This window comes from Lissotriton helveticus, chromosome 9 (genome assembly GCF_964261635.1).
Source record: "Lissotriton helveticus chromosome 9, aLisHel1.1, whole genome shotgun sequence".
NCBI lineage: Eukaryota > Metazoa > Chordata > Amphibia > Caudata > Salamandridae > Lissotriton > Lissotriton helveticus.
The window spans coordinates 133992945-134016590 of record NC_136070.1 but is presented as its reverse complement, the minus strand read 5'-3'; the positions used below and the strand labels follow the sequence as shown (position 1 = coordinate 134016590).

Genomic DNA, 23646 nt, shown 5'->3' with positions numbered 1-23646 from the left:
CTTGCACGGAACTCTATGTCGCGACAGCCCTCAATGATACGCAGCCTGATTGCTTGTTCATTATCAAACTTGTCGAACTCACAGTGTGTCACAAGCTTTCTTAGTCTTGTTGCAAAGTCATCTAGCGTTTCATCTAGTTGTTGAAACGCGATCGTGAAGGTGTATCGCTCGAAATCGACATTTCTCTGCGGGTCGAATTTGGTTGTTAGGCACTTTTTTAGTCTGTCATAAGTGGTAGTTTCTTCATGCGGCAGTGTCACTAACAGGACTTCAATGTCATCACCTACGAGATTTAAGAATAATCCTAGTCGCTTCGCATCTATCACATCAGTCGCTTCCATGTATCTCTCGAAACGTCTGATCCACTTCTCCCATCTAATTCCTACTTGTGGCTCAGACAAGTTGAATGGTAGTGGTCTTCTGTACTGTGCACTTTGTCTTTCTGGTTTAGTTTCTGCCATCTCTTCCTTTTTGTGCTCTTCCTAGCACTCTTTTATTGTTTCCTGTGTTTTCTATATCTTTTGCCCTTCTTTCTATGTTGTTTCTCTTTGGTTTCACTTTATTTTCCTTATATTGTATTTGCCTGTGCTTTATTCCTTCGGTGCTCAAATCGGCACTTTTTTAACCTTTTTCGACTTTTTCTGACTCTAAAATGGCCGCCGCGCTGTTCTCTCCTCTCATTGGTCAGTTCGCCGGACTCTAAGGTGGCCGCCGGAGGTCTCGCGAGACTTCTCGTCCAATCAGCGCTCTGCCTGCTTCCAAAATGGCCGCCCGATTTTCCTTCGCTTCTATTGGTTCTGGCTGCCTGATTCTAAAATGGACGCTCTTCTCGCGATATCTCGCGTTCTGATCTCTCGATGCTCGCGCTTGCTTTTTTCTTTATTAGTCTGCTTACCCGGTGATGCAGATGGTTATTTCTTTCCTCGACGGCGGTTGGGGTGGGCTCCCGCGCCGTTTCCTCTTCTATCCACGAGACAGGGTGGGCTCCTGATCTCGATGAGATCGTCGATCTTCCCGACGTGCAGCAGCTCTTCTTTCCTTCGGTCCTGGTCACACGACAGCACGCCTCGTCGCCAGTTGTCGTGTTTCTTTCCGGCATGAAGGACACAGGACACGATGTCTATTCTGAGGTACGCTTTATTCGCTTATCTGTACAGCCATACAGTCCCCTGACCTCTCGCCCCGAGGTCCTCCCTAGAATGTCCCTTGTCCCTCGTTGCCCCTCCCTTGCACCAGAAGCGGTGTCCGGTGTCCCTTGGCCTCTGCCCTCTTGTCCAGGGTCCTGGTGCCCTTGTCCAGGGCATGACAAGCTTACATCAAATTTCCACCTATTTAAACTCTGGAATCTTCACATGTTCATTTATGGAATGTTCGCATGTCACAGCGTTCTCACCATAGCTGAGACTGGATATACACAGTAGGACAGTTACCTCCCTGTGGAAGATCGGAGGCGGAGCCTGAAGAAAGTTGCCAGACTGTCATGCCATCAAACTGCAAACTTGTCACCCTCCCTGTAACTGTGTATGTATGCAATTACATCGAGATAATGACCAGAGACTCAGCATCTGCTTCATGTTTGCAAAAAGCCTCATTCTGGGCCTATGCGTTCAGTCACCTCTATGGCCAACTCAGTGTTATTTTTATTTTTTTAAAGTCCTCATATATGACATAGGCGGGAGGTGCAATCTGAGAGCGACCTGACAATGCAGAATAACTACTATGCGTTAAACCTCCTTTATCTAGCCTCCTTCAAACAATTGTTAGATGGAATTTGCAGGAGCCACCGCTTTATTTTTCCACTGTTGAACTTTGTCCTTAATCCTTGGACTATCATAGTTAGGATTTACCCTCTTACCCGTAAGGGCCATTAACCCATCCCTACTATAAATGTCTTCAACACAGGGGTGAGAGGAGAGGTTCCCACATGTTCTTTCTCTTCGCTGAACCATTTAAACAGTCCTGCCTACCGATATGTTTAGCAGAGTCCACCCAGTCCAGGCAAGGTGATATTTTGGAAACCTATTTTATACATATTTCTCTTTGTGCTATGATTATCAAGATAAAAAGCAGCTGCTTTTGTGTCTTCCCCAAAAATAATCAAAGGAAGGCTTACCTCTATGTCTTCCCGTAGGATTCCAGTTAGCACCTTACCCACTTCTTGCTCGAAGAGCAGGATACCTGGACACTGCCATTGGAGATGTACATCATCTGCATATTCCAGGGCATATTTTGGGCAATGGGGCACATGCATCAACGAAAATACAGATCGCAAACAGGCAGATTCGCAGAATCTGCCCCTGTGCGACCGGAATTTTTGCATTTGGAATGCATCAACCCAAATGCAAATTCGCAATTTGAGTAATCGTAAAATTTGCGATTACTTAAATTGCGAATGCTTTTAGGGAATCGCAAATTGCGATTTCCTAAATGCAATGCATGATGCAATTCCAAATTGCGAATTCGCAATTAGGGATCGGAAATTACCATCAATTTGAACTTGATGGTAATTTGCAAACTCTTTGAAAAATGCACTTAAGTGCATTTTTCAAAGTTTCATGTTACACACACACACATGCCCTTGGGACATGTATGTGCGCAACATGTGGTAACATCTCAATTTCCTTTTGGGACCCTTGCACCCTTGAAATTGCAAACGCAATTTGCGAGTACCTATTTGGTACTTTCAAATTGCGCATGCAATTCCCATTCATTCCTATGGGCCTATACGCCCATAGGAATGAACAGGAAGCTGCTCCTTAATTGCGACTCACAATTTGCGAGTCGCAATTAAGGAATTTGTAGGAATCGCAATTTCTTTTGCAATTCCTACATGCATAGGGATTTGCACATCCTAAATAGCGATTTCTTAAAATTGGCTATTTAGGGTTCGCAAATCCTGACTTTGATGTATTTGGGCCAATATCTCTTCTTACGTCTTCCCATCTTCGAGAGCTTCTAAGAGACCAGTAAGCCCTGTATAAGGTGAATAAATAGTTTCTCCTTAGGGATACAGATCTCACCGTTAGTAGTGTAGACATGGATACTTGCCATAGATGAAGAATTTCTGATCCCGGAATGTCCACCTTCCATATCTCCTCTGGCAGTATGGAAGGGCCATCTTCATCTTGCACCAAAGCCCAGAACCACTTGGACACTTCCTTTCTGTATGTCTGATCCCTCTGTAGTTCATCCTCCCCTTCTTTTCTGACCCCTATATTCAAATGTTATCGAGACCAACTCACAAACTGATAGTACTTGAATCTAGAGAGCCTTTACATTGTGCTTTTTAAAAGGAGTCCCCCGAAACCAAAGATATTTTGTCGAAAAGCTGAGCCCATAGTACTACACCCGCAGCTAACAGCGGAGTGGCTAAAACATCCATTAGGCACGAAGGGTTCCCCAGAGATTTCCATATCGGGCCATACTGCTGTATTATGGGATTCCCAAAAGTCTTCTAACTTGAACCCACACTTTACATGCTGCAATTGAGACTTTGAATTTGACCTTCTTGAACTAGTTAGGGAGCCCAAATTTAAATAGGAAATAATTGCCTTCCTCTGGGAGATTTCTTGTTAAAACCCTGAATCATGGAGATAGGTGAAAAGGAGCTCCATTGTAAAACTGGCAAAACCTTTGAAAATCCTAGTAGTGTTCCTTTGTGGTGCCTACCCACTGTTGATATGTAGCTAGTTATCTTTTTTTTAAATTTCATACGAGAACAATTTCAACAGGATTTGTTGTGAGAATTTTCCTTTTAGAATGGACAAAGTGGGATCAAGGAAAATTTGAAGTATTTTGCACTTAGTTTATGATTGTTTTATCTACATCACTGATGTCACTTCTGGAATAGCAATTGATGTAAAAGCGTGTGCGATGTTACTTCTCTGATACAACAGGGGGTTATGGCCCAGTGATGTCACTTCCTCTTGTATCATCTGGGCTAGAGTTTGTGTGATGTCTTTTCCTGCCACGTCACTAAGAGAAATGCATGTGTGTGTTGGCTCTTCTACTCCTATGAATTTGGTGAATATCTGCAAATATCTGCTATTTATTATTCATAAATCAAAAAATGTCTCTACTGCTCTAAGCCCCCCACTTTCTTTACCTTTATTACTCTCATTAGAAATCTGTAACACAGTTTATTCTTCATCATCATAATGCACATTCTGAAATGTTACAGCACCACAGCCTTGTTTTATACCAACATGCTTTTTCTTCACAGGAAATTTGCGAAAATCCCCAATTTGTTTTGGGTGGAGCCAACCGAACTGATATTTGCCAAGGAGATCTGGGTACGTAGCCACTTTAACTACCTTCATTAATTTTAATGCCCTCTATGGTAATTTTACAATATATGAATCTTTGCAGAGGGCTGTTCATTCGCACATGTAAAGGTGTGTATTCTTCTTCTTGAATTGGACGCACAGGATGAAATTGTTCCAAAATATATAAGTTGGTGTAGACAGTGATGACAAAGGTAATTAACAGGCTAGAAGCCTTTGTTCAATTAATTTTGGGCAAATGGAAAAAAACTAGCCCTGATTTTGTCAATCTGTATATTCACTTATCTATTTTCAAAGTAACCTTGCTGCCTTCTTCGGGATTGTTTACGTTTTTGTCTGCCGAACATTAAAATGATACGTATGTGCATGCTGCTTTGTGAAGTTAACCTCTTATTTTACTTAGACTGTCTTCTGGTTACCCTGACAGTCACCGTTTCAGACACAAGATTATATTAGACCAATCACTATCAAATGATTGGTGCTTCGACTTTGCACTAAAGGGAGGATAGACAGAAATGTGTGATGGTCAATTCCACGTCACAATTCACAGAATCAGGATTATTGGAGTGCTATATTCGCAAATTGCATTTACAAATATGTTAAATCCATCAATATTTAGAAAATTCTCCATTTGTAAATGCACAGTTATTAAGATGGTCATGCCAGGATTGAAAGGAATGGCAGTGTTTATAGCCACATACAGTTTGGGGGTAGTCTCCCCTCTTGCAAATGCACGCGTATATACTTTTAAGACATGAGTACGTGTCTTTACTGGGTGAAAAAAGGGGAGTAAAACCTTTATTTAATGGCTGTGTATTATTATTATTTTTTTTTAATCTCTTTATTATTTTCATCATCAACAAACAAGAAAGGTTGAGCACGGTATTACAAAGCATAATTGTCTTGCATAGCTGAACAGTTACGACCCCTCCAAGTCCATTATTCAGGAGTACTCAGCAGGTGTATCCCAAGTATCTAATATAGCCATCAGTATAATTTCCGGGCCTTCGCAGAATAGAAAGTAACAAGCGTTCTTGACAGAATATTACATGCAACAACCCATCCACCACCCACCCAGGTAACCCTCCCCTACCCTCCCCCCTGCCGGCGCGAACTATGATTGTAATCAGAGTTATGAAAGGTCTATTAGTACCAAGGGATCGATTATTGACACCATCATGGCGTCCACATAATTCCGTGTGACAAATTAAGGAATCGGGGAGACATAACATTGTTCCTATCCCAATCAGCTAGGTGTGCGGTCCACTAGTCCCCTTCCACAGACACATCATTCATCTCTGAGTCAGTATCCTCATCCTCCTTCTTCAAGTCCATCACCAATGCCTCCCATGCCCGAGCTGCTTCCAAAGCCCTATCGTTATGAGATCTATGAGCTTGCTGCAATCTCACCGCACTCTCACTACTGGCCCACTTAAGCATCTCCGCCCTCCATCTAAGATAGCTGGGCCCTACCTTATTCTTCCAGTGGGACGTGATTTCACGTTTAGCAAGGAGCAGCCCCAAGTCCAGGAACTTATTTGTCACCTTTGTTTTGCTCGTGTGTGGAAACCAATGCAAGAGACAAGCCCCTTTTTCCAGGTTAATCTGCCTCTCCGTCGCCTTGCAGAGCGAAGTGAGGACCTCCTCCCAATAGCTACCAAGTGTGGGCAATCCAAAAGCATGTGCACTAAATCTGCATTTCTCAATCTACATCTGGGGCATTGCGCAGAGTCTTTGTGAAAATACAGGTGGATCTTTTCTGGTGTGAGGTATGCTCTGTGTAAAATGTAAAATTGAATTAACTGGAATCTGGCGTTCCTAGTACCTTTCCATGCCGTCCTGGCTCCACAGAAGCGGTCGCTCCCTCACGCTGCTCCCTGCCAGACCTGTGGTATCATAGCGCTTCTGCCTAACTGCTTTGTGCCCTCATTGTAATTAGCTGCGCACTGCTCACTGTTCAGTATTGCCTGAACACTCGTTTAGCATTTCAGTAGCACTTTTCCGCTAGACGGCTGCGCACTCATTTCACAATTGTGTTCTGCCCGCTTTGCCTGAATTAATTAATTAATTTATTTACTGGGCCTGTACCTCTGGACATTTGCTAGCGTTTTTTAAGGCTGTGCCCCCAATCTCGCCCTGTTTCGCCTTTAGACTTGCTGCCATCTTGCTTATTGTTGTTGTGCCTGATCCCAGCCCGGCTCCCCCCACGCACCCGCCTCCCAGCTGCCCCTCCCTCGCCCCTCCCCCCCACCATCCCCATATGACAGATGCCTCCGCGCGCAGCGTTCACGCGCAGCGGTCGCGCCGAAGGCGCGCCAAAGATAAGCCCGTCTACGCCCGTCCGCGCCTGGACCGCGCCCAGCGCCAGACCCCCTGGCCCTCGCAAAACCCACTCCACTCACTCAACATATGACGCCGCTACTCTCCTTGCCCTTAACCCCGGACGCACCTAACAATGCTGCGTAGCCACCCCAGGACACACCCACGGACCATTCGCCTGTCACTCCTGCAAGTTCGCCTGCATCAGGACCCATGCCAACTCCTCCCCCTCCAAACACAACTCCGTCTCTAACCACCTGAAGTGTATCCTGCTGAACACCCGATCGATCCACAAACATGCCACTGAACTCTGGGACCTCCTCGACACTACTTCACCGGACGTCGCCTTCCTTACAGAAACCTGGATGAACGCCTCATCAGCGCCCGACATCGCCATAGCCATCCCGGACGGATACAAGATCATCCGAAAAGACCGCGCCAACCAAACAGGAGGAGGCATCGCCATCGCCCATAAGAACACCATCCGAATCACGACCAGCTCCGAAGATAACCTCGCGACCGCCGAACACCTTCACTTCCAGATCCACACCGACCCCAGGACCACACTTAGAGGCACCCTCATCTACAGACCACCAGAAACCCGTACGAAATTCAATGAAGACATCACTGACTTCATCAGCCCACATGCCCTCACCTCCGAGAACTACATTCTACTGGGAGACCTCAACTTCCACCTGGAAAAGAATAACGACAGCAACACCACCACCCTTCTGGACAACCTGGCCAACCTCGGACTCAAACAACTTGTTGACACCCCCACCCACATAGCCGGACAAACGCTCGACCCTATCTTCACCTCCAGCAAACACATTTCCTTCAATCACACCATAGCTCTCCATTGGACGGACCACAGCTGCGTTCACTTCAGCTACAAAAAGACCACGACCCACATCCCACCACAACCTATTCCTCGAAGAAACTGGAACAAAATCACCACCGACCAACTCTTCACATCGCTTAACCAAAACCCCCCCGCCATAGCATCGAACCCAAACCAAGCTGCCACCAAACTCACACAATGGATCACAGACAGCGCTGACGAATTAGCACCCTTGAAAAACCACCAGATCAAACAAGATAACAAAAAGGCCCCCTGGTTCAACGATGACCTTAAGAAATCCAAGAAGTTATGTCGTACCTTCGAAAAAACCTGGAGAAAAAACCCAACCACTGACAACCTGACCACCTTCAAGGACGCCACCCGCAAACACCACCAATTGATCCGATCCACCAAGAAATCAGCATTCAAGGATCGACTCGACAACAACGTCCACAACAGCAAGGAACTATTCAACATCGTCAAAGAATTTACCAACCCCACCGCCGGCACCAACGACATCACTCCCTCCCAAGACCTCTGCGACTCTCTATCCTCTTTCTTCCACAACAAAATCGTTGACATTCATAACAGCTTTGAAAACCTGTCCGAAGAACAACCCACTCCACCCACCTCCGAACCAAAACAGCACTCTCACAACCTTTGCGCCTGGAACCCAATCACTACTGAAGACACCATCCGTCTGATGAACTCCATCCACTCAGGCTCACCAACTGACCCATGCCCCCACCACATCTTCAACGAAGCAGACTCCATCATCGCACCCCATCTCCGCAATGTCATCAACTGCTCCCTCAACTGCGCTACCTTCCCAGAAAGCTGGAAACATGCCGAACTCAGCGCCCTTCTGAAGAAACCCACAGCGGACCCCTCCGAACTTAAGAACTACCGCCCCATCTCACTCCTCCCCTTCCCGGCCAAAGTCATCGAGAAAGCCGTCAATAGCCAGCTCGCCGCCTTCCTTGAATCCAACAATTCACTCGACCCCTCACAGTCCGGCTTTCGAGCCAAACACAGCACCGAAACCGCCCTCATCGCTGCTACGGATGACATCCGAACGCTACTGGACAACGGACAATCAGTTGCCCTCATCCTACTTGACCTCTCCGCCGCCTTCGACACAGTCGGTCATAACACCCTCATACAACGCCTCAGCAACGTCGGAATACAAGGAAAAGCGTTGGACTTGGATCATCTCGTTCCTCGCCGGAAGAACACAGAGAGTCCGCCTCCCCCAATTCAAACCAGAAGCCACCGAGGTCATCTGCGGCGTACCACAAGGATCATCACTCAGTCCCACCCTCTTCAACGTGTACATGAGTCCCCTCGCAACCATCGCGCGACAACACGACCTCAACATCATCTCCTACGCTTACGACACCCAGCTAATCCTCTCCCTCACCAAAGACCCCAACACCGCCAAAACTAATCTACACGAAGGAATGAAAGAAGTAGCCGAATGGATGAAGAACAGCCGTTTAAAACTAAACTCGGACAAAACGGAAGTCCTCATCTTAGGATCGTCCACCTCTGCATGGGACGACTCATGGTGGCCACCGGCTCTGGGCACAGCACCCATACCTACAGATCACGCACGGAACCTGGGCTTCATCCTAGACTCCTCCCTCTCGATGACCAGACAAGTCAACGCCGTTACATCATCATGCTTCAACATCCTACGCATGCTCAAAAAAATCTTCCGCTGGATCCCCACCGAAACAAGAAAAACAGTCACCCATGCACTAGTCACTAGCCGACTAGATTATGGAAACACAAACTTTGCGCCGGAACCACAGCCAAACTACAGAAAAAACTCCAACGCATCCAAAACGCCTCAGCCAGACTCATACTGGACATCCCCCGTCAAGCCCACATTTCCGGTCACCTGAAGGATCTCCACTGGCTTCCCGTCAACAAGAGAGTTACGTTCCGTCTCCTCACCCACGCACACAAGGCCCTCTACGACCTAGGACCCGAATGCCTCAACAAACGACTGTCCTTCTACACACCCACCCGCCAACTACGTTCATCCAATCAAGCCCTCGCCGCAATTCCGCGCATCAATAGATCCACCATGGGAGGAAGATCTTTCTCCTACTTAGCTGCCAAAACCTGGAATTCTCTCCCCACTCACCTCCGCCTTACACAGAACCACCTCTCCTTTAGAAAGCAGCTAAAAACCTGGCTATTCGATAAGTAATGCACCCACCCTCCCCAAGCGCCTTGAGACCCTCTGGGTGAGTAGTGCGCTATACAAATTACTGAACTTGAACTTGAACTATGCCCTCCTCAACACATGTGACCAGGCTGAGTCTGGGATCTCTCTGCCTATATCCGCCCCCCACTGCGCCTGTAGCCTTTGCAATGGGGTCAACCCTTCCCCCAGCATGCGTCTGTATAAACAAGTTACAGCTTTGAAGGTGCCTGCTGCCATCACTACATATTGACAAGCTGCGTTTACCGAAGATTCCGATAGGCCCGCCCTCCAGTGTGTCCGAATGGCGGTAACTAGGGCCACATGAAGTAGGAAGTGCCCCTGTGGCAGTCTGAAAGTCTCCTGTAAATCACTGTAGGGTAACAGTGCGCTGTCAGCGAATAAATCCCCAACCATCTGCAATCCAAGCGTCTCCCACTCCACTAGGGCTGACCAACCCCCCCCATGGGGCAGAGCCGTGCACATACCTAACGGTATCTCTGGGGCATAAGGTCTCTGTATCCCTATCCTGTTGTGATAGCGCTTCCAGCAGTGCCTTAACGCTCCTTCTTCGATCGACAGTCCGTCAACTCTCAAGCTTTGCTGTAATACCACAAATGACAAGACATGTTGCGGCACATCAGGTTCATATTCCCGCTCCGGTCCGCGGAATTCCTGTGCTACTGCCTGGGTGAAGCACTAAAACTGCGCCGCTAGGTAATACAGTTCGAAGTCAGGGACCACGAGGTCCCCATCCGCCCTAGGTCGTATTAGCGTGTCCAATGCCACCCGGCGCCTCCCCGTCCCCCAGATAAAGCCACTCATCGCAGAACGGAGTTGGCGAAACAATGCAACAGGTATTCGTATTGGCAGGGTACGGAAAAAATACAGCAAACGTGGGAGCACCACCATCTTCAGCAGCGCCACCCGTCTTGCCACTGAGAGTGGCAAGGTGCTCCAGAAGTGCATGCTACCCTTAAGCCCCCTAAGTGCCCTACCAATGTTACCCTCAAGCAAATCGTCCTGAGTATGGTAAATGTGCGTCCCCAGATAGGGGAGGCACAGGGATTCCCACATCACATCAAGCAAGTGCAAAGGCGGGTTGCGATCCCTGGTTAGTGGAAAGACACAAGTCTTTGCCCAATTGACTCGCAGGCCCGTAACCTCTCCGAATCGACCGAGCAGTTCCCGCGCTCCTACCAATGCCTCATTCGCATCGTTCAAGAAGAGCACCAAATTGTCCGCATATAATGAAATATAGTTCGTCCGCCCACGAAGCCGTATGCCCCGGTAAGCATTCCCCGCTCTAGCGCAGGCCGCCAACGGCTCTATAGCCAGGGCAAATAGCAACGGGGAGAGCGGACAACCCTGCCTGGTGCCTCGTCCCACCGGGCATGAGGCGGAAATGACCGACCCACCTTAACCCTAGCACTCGCAGCAGAATACAATATTTCTGTCCAACGGATGTATCCTTCTCCAAGACCAGACGCCCTCATAGCCGAAAACAAATAGGGCCATCCCAAACTATCAAATGCTTTCGCAATGTCCACAGAGAGGACCACTGCCTGGTCTGCATCGGCACTGTCTCCCCCAGCACTCGTATAAGCCTGCGTATACTGCCAGCAGTGTTTCGGGTAGGGATAAACCCAGCTTGATCGGTGTGTACCAACTGCGTCATAAAAGGAAGGAGCCGTGTAGCCAGCACCCGACGTAGGATCTTATAATCCGTAGTGAGCATCGACAAAGGACGATACGCCGCTGGATCCGTGGGATCTTTCCCAGGCTTTAGAAGTGGAACGATAATCGCCTCCCTTGCGGATGCCGGTAACACCCCCAGCAATTGGCCTCGCCATACATCAAAAGCAGCCTAGGAGCCAGCTCGTCAATGTAGGTCAAGTAGAACTCCGCTGGCAGCCCGTCTCCTCCTGGGGTCTTATTCCACGCCAGTTGTTTAATCGCACTGCGAATTTCGGCGAGCGAAATATCCCGTCCCAAGGAGTCTGCCTGCTCCTCCTCTATCATAGGCAGTTCCAGACCCGTTAAAAACGCCTGAATGTCAGTCTCCGCAACTTGCAGGTGACTCGTATAGAGGTCCGCATAGAAAGAGCGGAACCGGTCATTAATTTGATGCTGTGTATAAACTAACTTCCCCGTTTGGGATGTCAATGCCAAAATTGGGAGGCATCTAGATATCGGATTAGCCAACCATGCCAACAATGTGCCAACCTTATCTCTCTCGGCATGCGCACGGGTCAGATATGCTCTATGGTCAAAAGATCTTAACCGCTCTACTACCACCGCCACCGCTTCCTTCCCGGCCTGGACCGCATCTCGCTCAGCAGAGTTAGCCGATAAAGCGCGTTCAGCCTCCCTGAGGGCTTTCTCCGTGGCCTCAACGTCCTGCAATATCTGCTTCCGCACCCCGACCCATTTGGCAATGCAGAACCCCCGGGTCACCACCTTAAAGGCGTCCCACTCCAATACAGTCGTCCCAGCCGTGCCCTCGTTCTCAGAAAAGTAATGTGTGATGCCCGTACCCAGCTCTGCTCTGAAAGCAGAATCCTCCAACACCTCCGGACGCAGTCTCCAGGTCGGGATAGCCGGGCGGGGCTCAGTCCAGCTAAACCTTACCAACAGGGGATTGTGGTCCGAGATCGTGCGGGACAAATATTCGCTGCTTGCCGCCAAAGCAGCCAGGCCAGGACTACACAGTAGCGCATCGAGTCGTATGTGCAGACCATGGAAAGCCGAGAAAAAGGAGTAATCTCTCTCAGCCAAATGCTGTGCTCGCCAAATGTCCACAAACCCCCAATGCTCTTGCCATTGGGCTCTAAATTTAGCTACTCTGTGGATCGGAGCACCAGACAATGGCGGTTGTGATCTATCCATGTCCACGTCCTCAATGGAGTTGAAGTCTCCCCCCAGTAACACCGGCCTCGTAAAATAGCCCACCAGAACATCAGACAAGTGCTCAAAGAACGGTATCTGCTCCACATTGGGGCATAGACACTACAGAGGGTTACATCCCTTCCATTCAGGCGGCCTTCAACCACCACATATCGTCCTTCCGGGTCAACCAGCTGTGCGGTCATCTGAAACGGAACCCCGCTCTAACCTAAATCAAGGCCCCTCGCGCAAAAGCGGAATAAGTAGTGTAGTACAGTTGCCCTCGCCATCTTCGCTGCAGTGCTACCCCCTCTGCCTTAGTCAAATGTGTTTCTTGCAGGAACGCTATCTGCGTGCCCCTTCTAACTAAATAGGAATGGGCCTTATACCTCCGCTGCATTGAGTGTAATCCCCGCACATTCCAAGTCACACATTTCACGTCTGGCATTGGATCCACTCTATAGGTGTGAAATCTCCCCAGCACTCCTCCTTCCTCTGCTAACACGCCGGCAGGCGCTTCCCTGTAACCAGAACAAACCCTTCCCCAACAGACCCGCCCCACCCAATACTCCGCCCTCCCCCCCCCCAGAACAGGCACCAACATAGTGAATCCCATCCAAACCAACCCAACAATTGCCTCAATTAAGCTAAGGCAGATAAACTAGGACCATCCCGTGCGGCTGGATAGAGCCTAACAAGTAGTCTGTGGTAAATCAACGCATCGCCCTGTTTCCAGCTCAGAATCCCCGTAGGATCCCCCCCTCCATGCCCCCCCATTCAATAGCCCACATAGTGAATCATTATGAAAACCCATCGAGTCACGCATCCAACTGTTCTAAAAGGAACTATTGTGCCCTGTACCGTCCCTAATTAGTGCCAAACAAACCCCTTGCATCGCGCCAGAGTTATCGAGTCTACTCATCTAACAGACCATCCGCCGTCCCGGGAGTAACCTGCGGCAGATGTGCACTGTCCGATGCTGACGAGTCTGCCTCCGATTGCCCCTTATCAGTGTCCAAGTCCGATCCTTTCGGGTAGGACTGCAACAAGTCACCAGAGATCTCCGTCACGGCCTGCCATGCTCCCCTGCGCTCCAGTTCAGTCTGTGAAGTAGATGGTTTTTGCAGGTCCCTCCTGCGGCGCCGCAATCGCCGGGATCGACGGGGCAAGGAATCTCTAGCCAGTTCTTGTGCTTCCACTATCTGTCAATCTGTACGTGCCCTATAAGATTCCAGCCATGTCCATGCCTCCTCCGGTGTTTCACAGAAGTGAGTTTTCCCCTCCAAAGCGATGCGCAGCTTGGCTGGGAATAGCAAGGAATACTGAATCCCCTCCGCGCGGAGTTCCTTCTTGATGGACTGGAAGGACATACGGCGCCGCTGCGTTTCGATCGCGTAATCTGGGATCAGAGTGACTCTGCTGTTTTCCACCTGGAATGGGCCATCCACCCTGGCCTTCCGTAGCAGTAAGTCTCTGTCCCGAAAGTGCAACAGGCGCGCCACCACAGGCCGAGGTGGGCACCCCTGCTGCGGTGGTCTAGCGGAACTCGGTGTGCACGCTCCAGGGTATAGAAGGAAGATAAGCCCTCCGGGGCCACCACTGTCCGCAGCCAGGATTCCAAATAGTTCACCATATCGCATCCCTCAATCTTTTCCGGCAAGCCGACCACTCGAATATTATTCCGTCTATTCCTCCCTTCCGCATCCTCCGCCCACTTTTCCAGCACTGCAATCCGTTCCAGAACGCTCGCCATGCCATTAGTTAGTGCGGCTTGAGCAGGATCGATCTCCTGAATCTTGATCTCCGCTTGCTTCATCCTGTCTGCCAACTTCGAGTGATCTGCCCGTAGTAGGCCCAGTCCAGACCTGCGCAATGTCCTGTTGTAGGGCAGTGCGCGATTCCGATATGGCGGTCAGGATTTTATCGAGCTGTAGTTGCAGTCCCTGGTCTTGCGGTGGCCCAGCTGCGTCTTGCTCGTCTCGGACTGGGCCCTCCACATTGGAGGACGGCGCATCCCCATCTTTCTTCCCTCTGGGTTTGCCCATATCAGCGGCCTCCAGGGCCCCCCATAGCCGATCGAGACGCAGGGCAAGTTGATGCGTAGCAGGCCCTCAAAATGGCCGCCCAGTCCGTCGATCGTAAGCCCCGCCGTTCCAGCACCTCAGGCTTCCGGATGGCGCCAACCCAGTGACCACCGGGCACTCTCGCCAGTTATCAAATGTTTCTAGTCGGTCCTCGGAGGGATCCGTCCCACACTCCAGGCCAGCTCTTTCGCTCACCACTCCGCCAGCTCAGTGGGCACCGCCGAGGGCAACTCCGCCATCTGAGGTCTTCTATCCACGACTGGCAGTCGAAAATCACTCCTTATCTCCGGATTTTACCGTCCAAAGTCACTGGTTCCCTTCAGGGCAGCCACCCTTCGCTTTCATGTCCCCCGTGGCTACTCGGGGGGGGGGGTCCAGAGGGTCGATTTACAGGATAATTGCAGGGTTCACGAGCGGAGCTCGGCGCTCACGCTGCCATCCGCTTCGGCATCCAAGCCACGCCCCTTAATGACTGTGTATTATTATGGGAAGACAAATAAAATTGTGAGACTGCATCAGGTATTCATGCACAATTTTCCATCTGATTGAAATTTCACATACATAACATATGTATCTTCTTACTTACAACTCTGCTCCTCTCCCCATCTTGCAATCCTATGGTACTTTCCTGTACTTTATGACACCTGTGCCCTTTCCCGCCCTCTCACAGCCCTCACTTCTCCTCTAATCTCCTACACCCATGCTTCTTTACTTCCTGCTTCTTTCCTTCTTCTCACTTCCCTTCTTCTTAATCCTCCTCAGCTATCTCACAGCCCTGCCCCTACCCTCCCTCTCGCAGTCTTAGTACTTTTTTACATGTCTGTATGCTTATAAGTGGTGTTTGTGTAGTGCAAACATAGCTAAAAGTCAGCGAACACCAATGCCAAATATGCAGTCAATGAGCTATTGGAGGGGATGCAGGGTTTGAGAGTGCTGGTAGAGTGTTACTTTGTTGCTGTGAAAAAGTAGATTATTAGTTGGGGGGGTATGGAAGCCCAATAATAATAGTTCTATTCTTGCTAGGTCCAGTAAAGATTTAAATAATTTAAACCTGAGCTCAACTCCTGGTAGAGATGGCAAATAACAGAGAGGCCTAACATAAAAAATGTGTAACAGCTAAATAAAAAGTCAAAAACAGATCACAATAAAAATTTCACACCAATTTATAAAAATAGATAATATTTAATTTAACAAAATGGCACCAAAACAAAATGGCTCCAAAAAGTGGAACTGGAAATTGAAATTTTTGTAGTTTTAAATAGAAATAGTGCCAAAAAGAGTAAAGCAAAAAAAGGGAATTCAAGCATGCGGATAGCCAGAATTAAGAGAAGCAAAGGGGACCCACATTTCTTTCTTCGCTGACCCCAGTTGGCAGTCTAATCTCGCTATATGTCGTACGAAATTTATCCAGCCCACACATGTAGGGGGGAGTTCAGACACCCATTATATATATATATATATATATATATATATATATATATATATATATATATATATATATATATCCCCTACTGGTGGTCGCCAGTAGGTAGTTTTAGATAGGACCTAGTTTCCATAGGAAATCCACAACATTCTATTTGGAATAACTTTGGCGCTGGTGGACGAATCTTCACAAATTTCTTCAAGAATATGGCCTGCTCCGTTCCGCTCCTTCCCTGAAAGTTTGGAGGTGATTCGTCAACTGGGGCCGAGAAAAAAGGGGGGTCCCAAAAGGTGTTTTCCCCAGGAAATTTTCCATAGGGACCTTTAGCCAGGGCTACAGCCCGAACGGCTGAACGGAATTACACCAAATTTGGCAGAGAGGTAGAGTTCTGTTCGCAGATTGTGCTTTTTGTTAAATGGTGTAAATCCGTTCAGAAGTTCCTGAGAAAATCAAAAGTAAAATCATAGCGATATTTAGAGACGAAGTACAGCACGCGTACGGAAATCCGTACAATTATGAACACGAGCCTCATGCTGATTGGATGTCAACTGTGTCAACACTCCAATCCAGGAAGTGTTGGCAGCCATCTTGTGCCTCGGTAGCGCCGAGTCACAAAAAAACAGTAAAACAAAGTTGAAAAATAAGGAAAGTGGGTAGGGTAGAAGCATGTTGACCCTCTAGGCCTGCTCAGGGGGTCTCACATGGATGTTTAGGCACACATTTTTCATTTTTTTTAAATGAAAAAAACGCGTCGTACGCGTATTGTACTCCTACGCGGTGCAAAAGGAAAAAAAAAACGACGTTCGTTTTATTCCTAATTAGCTCCGGGGGGGGGGGGCAAATCCCGTGGCAATTTTTTTCTATAATGGGGGGCTTGGTAGTGTCCAACAGGAAGAAAAGAAAAGAAAGAAAGAAAAAAGTAATGTCGAGGACAGTGATGCTACTGCTTCCTGCGTTTTATTAGGTCAATAGACTGTTTCCCATAACACAAAAGTTTATTGCAATAAATGTATAAAATTTTTACTTGAGCAAAATCAGGATGAATTTGTGTGCGTGGACTGTTTGCTGAAAATGCTGGTGCAGCAGTTGATGTGCTTGGTGCAGTAGCAGGTGGGTTGTCCTTCAACCTCCGTCTTGCAGCTCGAGCAAAGTTGTTGGGGTGTAAGTTCTTTACGTGTCGCTCCATATTTGCTGTGCTAAAGGAGTATTTTTGAGATGGATCACCCCTTGAAAGAGTTTGGAAAATTTTACAGGTTACTTTTGGAGCATTAACCTTTTTTTGCCCTTCTGGAAAAGTAAAAAACTGCCAAATTAGATCTTCTTTACTCTTCTTTGGAGTTTCTTTAGGAATTAAATATTCTTCTGAAGAATGGCTGGAAGATGAGTCCATTGCTGTTAATATGGTAAACTTCGTTCTATTTGACAAGATTCTCAGAAGAGATGTTTCTTTTTAGAAAGTCAAAGTAGAATTTTTAAAATGGGAAGGAAGTTTCCCCAGTTGTAATAGGAAGTGATATGAACCAATGAAATTTCTTCTTTTAAAGTCACATGGCTTTGCGTACGGTTACGCTGTTATTACGGTGTTCTTAGGATGCGAGTACGCATGACTTTTCACCGCGATTGGTGTAATTGCTTTTAAAAATAATGTACTATTATTGGAACTTAAATAAAAATGTTTTCATATTTATCCTAGATAATGTGTTCTGTTAGTATGTTCAATAAATACATAAATATATGTTTTTAAACAATTAAAAACATTCGCGTCTTTGCGTACGGGGCGCCGTACATGGCGTCACACGGAAGCTTTGATGCGACGCGTAACGTGAAAGCGTATTCGTAGCGTGTGGTGAGAATGATTAGCAGTACAAACTATGGTGCGATCACTCTCTCACTGTCAAATCAGAGCACAGGGCGTGCTATGATAATGGTTACAAGTGGTCACTCATCGGAAATCCGATTCAGCTGTGTGGCTTATCCACGGTATCATAACTTTACATTTTAACCTGTTTAAGTTTGAGGTTTGCATGTAATAATATAGTATAGGCAGATATGGATGTTTAGGCAGCGCTTATCTCCATTAAGCTTGGTTATTATCATTTACATATAGGTGTCTGAGGGAGGGAAAAGAAGTCTATGTGAATGGCGAGGATTGCACAATAGCACCATATCACTCCTTAATTTGTAGACAAATACAATTGCATGGCTCTTGTAATCAAGATGCACCTAATTGGGTGTGAGTTTTGAAAGGCACTGCGACACCTGCTATCGTACCAACGTTCAGTTTACTGGAAACGTGAGTTATTTAATTTGAAATAATGCAGATTGTTGTGCAATGTTACCAGGCATCGGTTACATGATTATGGTAACTGAGCGTGTGGTTTGCTAAATTGTGTTTACCCCTCTGCATGGGAAGCTGGATGTTTCCATCTGGCCGTCGATTCCGACCTTGAAAGCAGAGTCAACCAAGTGAGCCGTATAAGAGCGCTATTGTCTCAAAAAGAGGTCGCTGTTACATCTGCTACAGAAACATTTGTCCTTCATATAGTAAATACCCGCACAGAAGTGTATGATTTATTAAATACAGACGTGCCTTTGTATTTTGGGGAGTTAATTCAGAGTATCCTTAATGCGTCCTTGACTACGGGGTTCTTACTTTTTTTAAGTTAGAAGCAGTGGTCTTGTGAGTTCTTTTCGAACTATAATTGGTGTCTTTTCGGCATTTTTTCATTCGATGTTTTCCAGCATCTTTGGTGGATTCACCTTAATAGTCACATTAGTTGCCGGTGTGCTTCTATTAATTTGTTTATTTAAATATGGATGCACATCCTCCAGCACCCGACAATATGTCCCGGCTGTTGCTGCTGCGGAACCGAATGCTTAGTTATTACGGAGCGCTGCCTCTGGCTACATTGAGTGCAGCTTATGGATTATCGTTTCGATTTTCCTTTTTCACATGCGTTCAGCCTGTCTTCCATTGCCTGAGCTCCGATTTCGACTGGGCCCTGGATTTGTGTCTCTGCAGTACGGTGTCTCCCAACGCGGATTATGACCAGCTGATGAGCCCCTAGTGGTTCATGACTTGCTCTGTTCTGGCGGCGGGATTATAGCCTTAGCAGCGATACATGGAATAATGGGACGTTGGAATGTTTTTGCAGAGGCGCTTGACTTCTTGGCACGCAGTTACATTGAAGATGACCCGAGTTTTCCTCCGATGGTGATAGAGGCTCCGGTCATTGTGGAACATGTATGTTCATTCTCACTATTGAATTGGATGGCTGAAATGTTTTCAGATGAGAACAATGACTTCCTCTTGGAGGCTGTTGCTACATACTGTGCTTATACACTGTTGGATTAAGACTCTTTGATTTTTCTACCTATTCTTTATTATTTAGTTACTGTTTTGTATCAAACAGTGAATCATTTTTTATGTAAATTTGAACTTGACTCTGCTTTTCAGGCTTGGACTCTGCGTTCCTAGTTCGCCCAGGTTTATATCACGTGGTTCTATCGAGGGAGGGTGTCGTCGGCTGAGCCTTGCACCCACACCGTGTTAAGTTAGCATGGGTTCATTAGAAGCTTAAATGCCATTTTTGCTTTCCTGCTCTGCTTTGCACACGACACGCAATTTTTATATTGTTTAGAGAAGGCTGAGTATTTTGTTTCACGTGAGAATAATTTGTCATGCTACATTTCTAGACTGCCTCGCTAGTTTAGTGGGTATAGTGAGAGCATGGAATATCAAGGTTATCTTGGATACTGTGTCTGTTATTTGCAATGATCGCCGCACGTTCGACCTATAACACATAAGCAGGTGTGGCCACGTCTGATACTGGCGTGCTTAATAATGCATTGTGGAGGCATATTTAGAGACAGTTGGAGAAAATTGGTATCCTGACAGTTTGTGCAGAACTCAATGTGATCCACTACTGCTGAGTACCAGAGGTATGGGACCGTCCATATAATCCTATGAGACCTTCTGTAGTTATAAACTAACCTGGTAGGTAGGGAGGGTGAAATGTAGGTATATTTTAAACCTGTTTCCCGTTAGCAATATAAGATGCTTTCTCACTTTGTATTTTATGGAATAGTAACAATGCTGACAATCTTGAGTCTGATAATATGTTTGGTTGTATTATCTAAGGTACTGTGCATGAGATTACAGCGTTAGAAATAAACATTTCAAACTTGCACGTGTCTTTATTTACTCCTTGCTTTGGACTGGTGTAAGGTTACAACGAAAGAGTGGTCTTTTTATCTACCTTACTTGAGGTAATCTAAGTCGCATGTTCTGAGTTGACTAGTCATTGGTGTTTTTGCTATAGGACGAAGAACCAATGAGTCACTGATTGCTAGTCTGGTAGGGGGTTTGGGTACTAAGGTGGGTTTTGGTACACCGTAATTCACTGAGGTCCTAAGTCTTTATGCACAGTTCTGTGTAGGAGCAGAATTCCTGCAACAGTAGTTACAACAAAAAGGCTCGATAAAGGGCCTTGAGTTTGAATCAGAATATGAGATTGAAGAATAATTGATAATCCCAGCCAAGAAAGGGAGCAAGTGTGCAAATTTACAATGTCTTCGGCTGGGGTACTTGTTACAATAAAAATGTTTGATAAAGGCCTGCACTTTGAATAGGTATATGAAATAGAAGAATAGTTGATAATCACAGCTAATGTATGCAGCAAGTAGTTGTGTGTATGTGTGGATGATGTGTTGATTGAGCGGAAAATGAATAAGGTGAAAAATAAGAGAGGCTGCAGAGATGCAAACATTCCATTTCTCTGTATTGGAAGTGGGTGTTTAGTTTCCCAGTGCATATATATATATATATATATATATATATATATATATATATATATATATATATTCACTGAAAAAACGTAGGTTTTAGGTATCTTACAGTTAGGAATTAGTATTTAAAAACCTTGCAAATTCACTGAAAAAGCCATAGGTTTTAGACTCGTTATAGTTAGGAATTAGCATTAAAAAAAACTTAGAAATTCACTGAAAAAATCATAGGTTTCACACATGTTATAGTTAGGAATTAGCATTAAAAAAACCTTGGATAATTCACTGAAAAAACCATAGGTTTCAGGCACGTTATAGTTAGGAATTAGCATTAAAAAAACCTTAGAAATTCACTGAAAAAAACATAGGTTTCACACATGTTATAGTTATCTGGGCATTTCACTCAAACAAAACCATTGAAATTCCCCCGTTATAGTTAGTTCAGCTAACTATAACTCGCGCGCCCGCAATGCACTGCTGATGACGTCACATATTACATCACTCATGACATGGTCAGTGACATCACTCATGACATCACTGATGACATCTCAAATGACATCACTGATGACATCATCCAGGGAATGTGTGTCTTTCTGAAAAATACATATTGTTTATATATGTATATCTAAAGGATGATGGAAGAATAAATGGGTAAATAAGTGTCTAAATGTTTTTTTTGTAAAATTGATTGTATAACTGACTTATTAAGTATATCTCAGTGAATACATGTATTAGCGACTAATGTTTAAATATGTAAATATCTGTATCAGTTTTTCAATTTGTGTATAAGTGGCTGCATGGTTTAGTGAGTAGCTACATGAGTGTCTATATGGGTTATTAGTTGGTTTTTTGAGTATCAGAATGAGTATCTGTATGGTTTGATGGGGGTATTACTTAGCGCACACATGCATGAATGTCTGACTCACTGTTTGTATGTGTTTTGAAGACAGCATGTGTGCAGGACTGTATGGGTGGATGAGTGTGTGTATGGGTGTGTTAGTGAGTGAATGACTGCCTCAATAGTGTCTTTATGAGAAAGTTCATATGTTTTAAACTAGCATATGTGAGTATTGATGTATATAAGTAAGGATATATGACAGTGACAGATTGGAAGAGTTCCTGTATAAATAAGTATGTGTTTCTATAACTAATTGTTTAAGAGAGTATTGTGAGACTCCCACATATGGAACACGTGACCGTGTACGTGATCCCAGCCGGAAGGATTTACTCCGTTCTGCCGCTGGTGTTCAGTGTTTTCGGGCAGCGGAAGTGTTACCTGACAGGTTCCATGCGAGGAGCCGTCGCCTGAGAAGTAAGTCGGAGGGGGCAGCGTGAAGTTTTGCCTTTAACCACTAACCTGGCTGTAACGTTACGATTATTTAAAACTTTCGGTTCTTGCTACATTGGTGCGCGACGTGAAAAATACCCCTGCCACGTCAGCCCATGTAGCGTTAAAATTCACCAGCTATGGTGAGTTCTTGAAAGGTCTTTTCGGCTTCCATCTTGGTAGTAAAATTATGAGCACTCTATGCCTGGCCGGAAATACCTTTGGGTGTTATTGTGTTTTCCGGTGGCATGCATGTTGGTATACAAAAAATAAGTTGTCTATGAAAATCTTGTTGATCCCCTAAGTATGAAGGGCAGTTGACAGCGCACCCTGAACTGAGCATGAAATAATGCTTGTTAATGCGCTGAGTACTGTAGAGAATGGATATTACTGAATTCTCTGAGGACATCTAGCATTATTTGCACATAATTATTGGGGCGATATATGCTGGCACGTAAGGGTGATATGATAAAACAAAGAAGCAGAATGTGACATATATTTTGGTAACGATGGTGGCACATGGAAGGCAACTAAGAGTGTGTGAATTATCGTTTACTGTATTATGTTTGCATTTTCCGTTTCCTTTTTTCCTGCAGGTCGTGGGCCCCGGTGAAGTCTGGTTGAGCACCCACGGAAATTCCGTGAGTTGCACCTATTTTTAACATATATATTCTCACGGGAGGGTGCGCCTTAGCGCACGCACACCACCGGAGGATCACAATTCTTGGTCCTGAAGAATGCTGAGTAAATAACACTCCACATAGCAGAAACATGTTGACCTTTTTATAGGACAACGAGTTTCAAAATTAAAAACTCTTTTTTGTCCGCCCACTTGTTTTTAACTGAAGTCGTCTGGCCCCTTATTAAAATTTGTATTGGGCATAGACGTTTTCTTTTAAATCACTTACACTAGCACAATCACCACTTTTTTCACAACAAAAAACTAGCTCCGCTGGAAAACAGGCGTTGTAGCACACTGGGGGGACACTTGGTCTCCCCAGTGGGAACCCGATAATGAAGCACGTCACCACTAAGTGGTGAGTGAGGGTTCTTCTTTTAAAAGAAATAAAAAATCATTTTTTCTTGTTTCTATCACCTTTTTGTGACATGGTTTTATCAAACACATTTGATTAATATCTGTGTGTTTTTCTGTTTCATAGGTTACTCTTTAGTTGTTGTTATTTGGTTACCAGAATATACAATTGTAGATGGCAGGGTTAATTTGCTATCCTCTACTTGGATACGTGTGTCCGTGTTGTTCACGGCTGCTCCTGTGTTCCATGCGTGAATACACTTTGAACAAATCTGTTTGCCCCAGAGCGGTGGGCCTTCCCCAGGAAGACAAGTCATGTTATTTTACATGCCCATGTTTTGGCCTTCAGCTCTAGACTCATAATGTCTGATGGTTGATTTGCACGCATTGCACCTCTGCACTGGTGTGGAAGCTGATCCGAGGCTGCCAGGCTCTCTGTAGCGAGCAAGAGAT

At 46.0% G+C, this 23646-nt stretch overlaps 1 protein-coding gene across 1 annotated transcript in view; it reads left to right on the top strand.

The window, feature by feature from the left end:
- The window catches only part of CAPN3 (calpain 3), a 396758-nt gene that overhangs the window by 113753 nt on the left and 259359 nt on the right, over positions 1 to 23646 (top strand). Inside the window, exon 2 of the mRNA XM_078659629.1 lies at positions 4223 to 4292. Within this exon, the coding sequence (XP_078515755.1) occupies positions 4223 to 4292 (70 nt within the window). The remainder of the gene's footprint in view (positions 1 to 4222; positions 4293 to 23646) is intronic.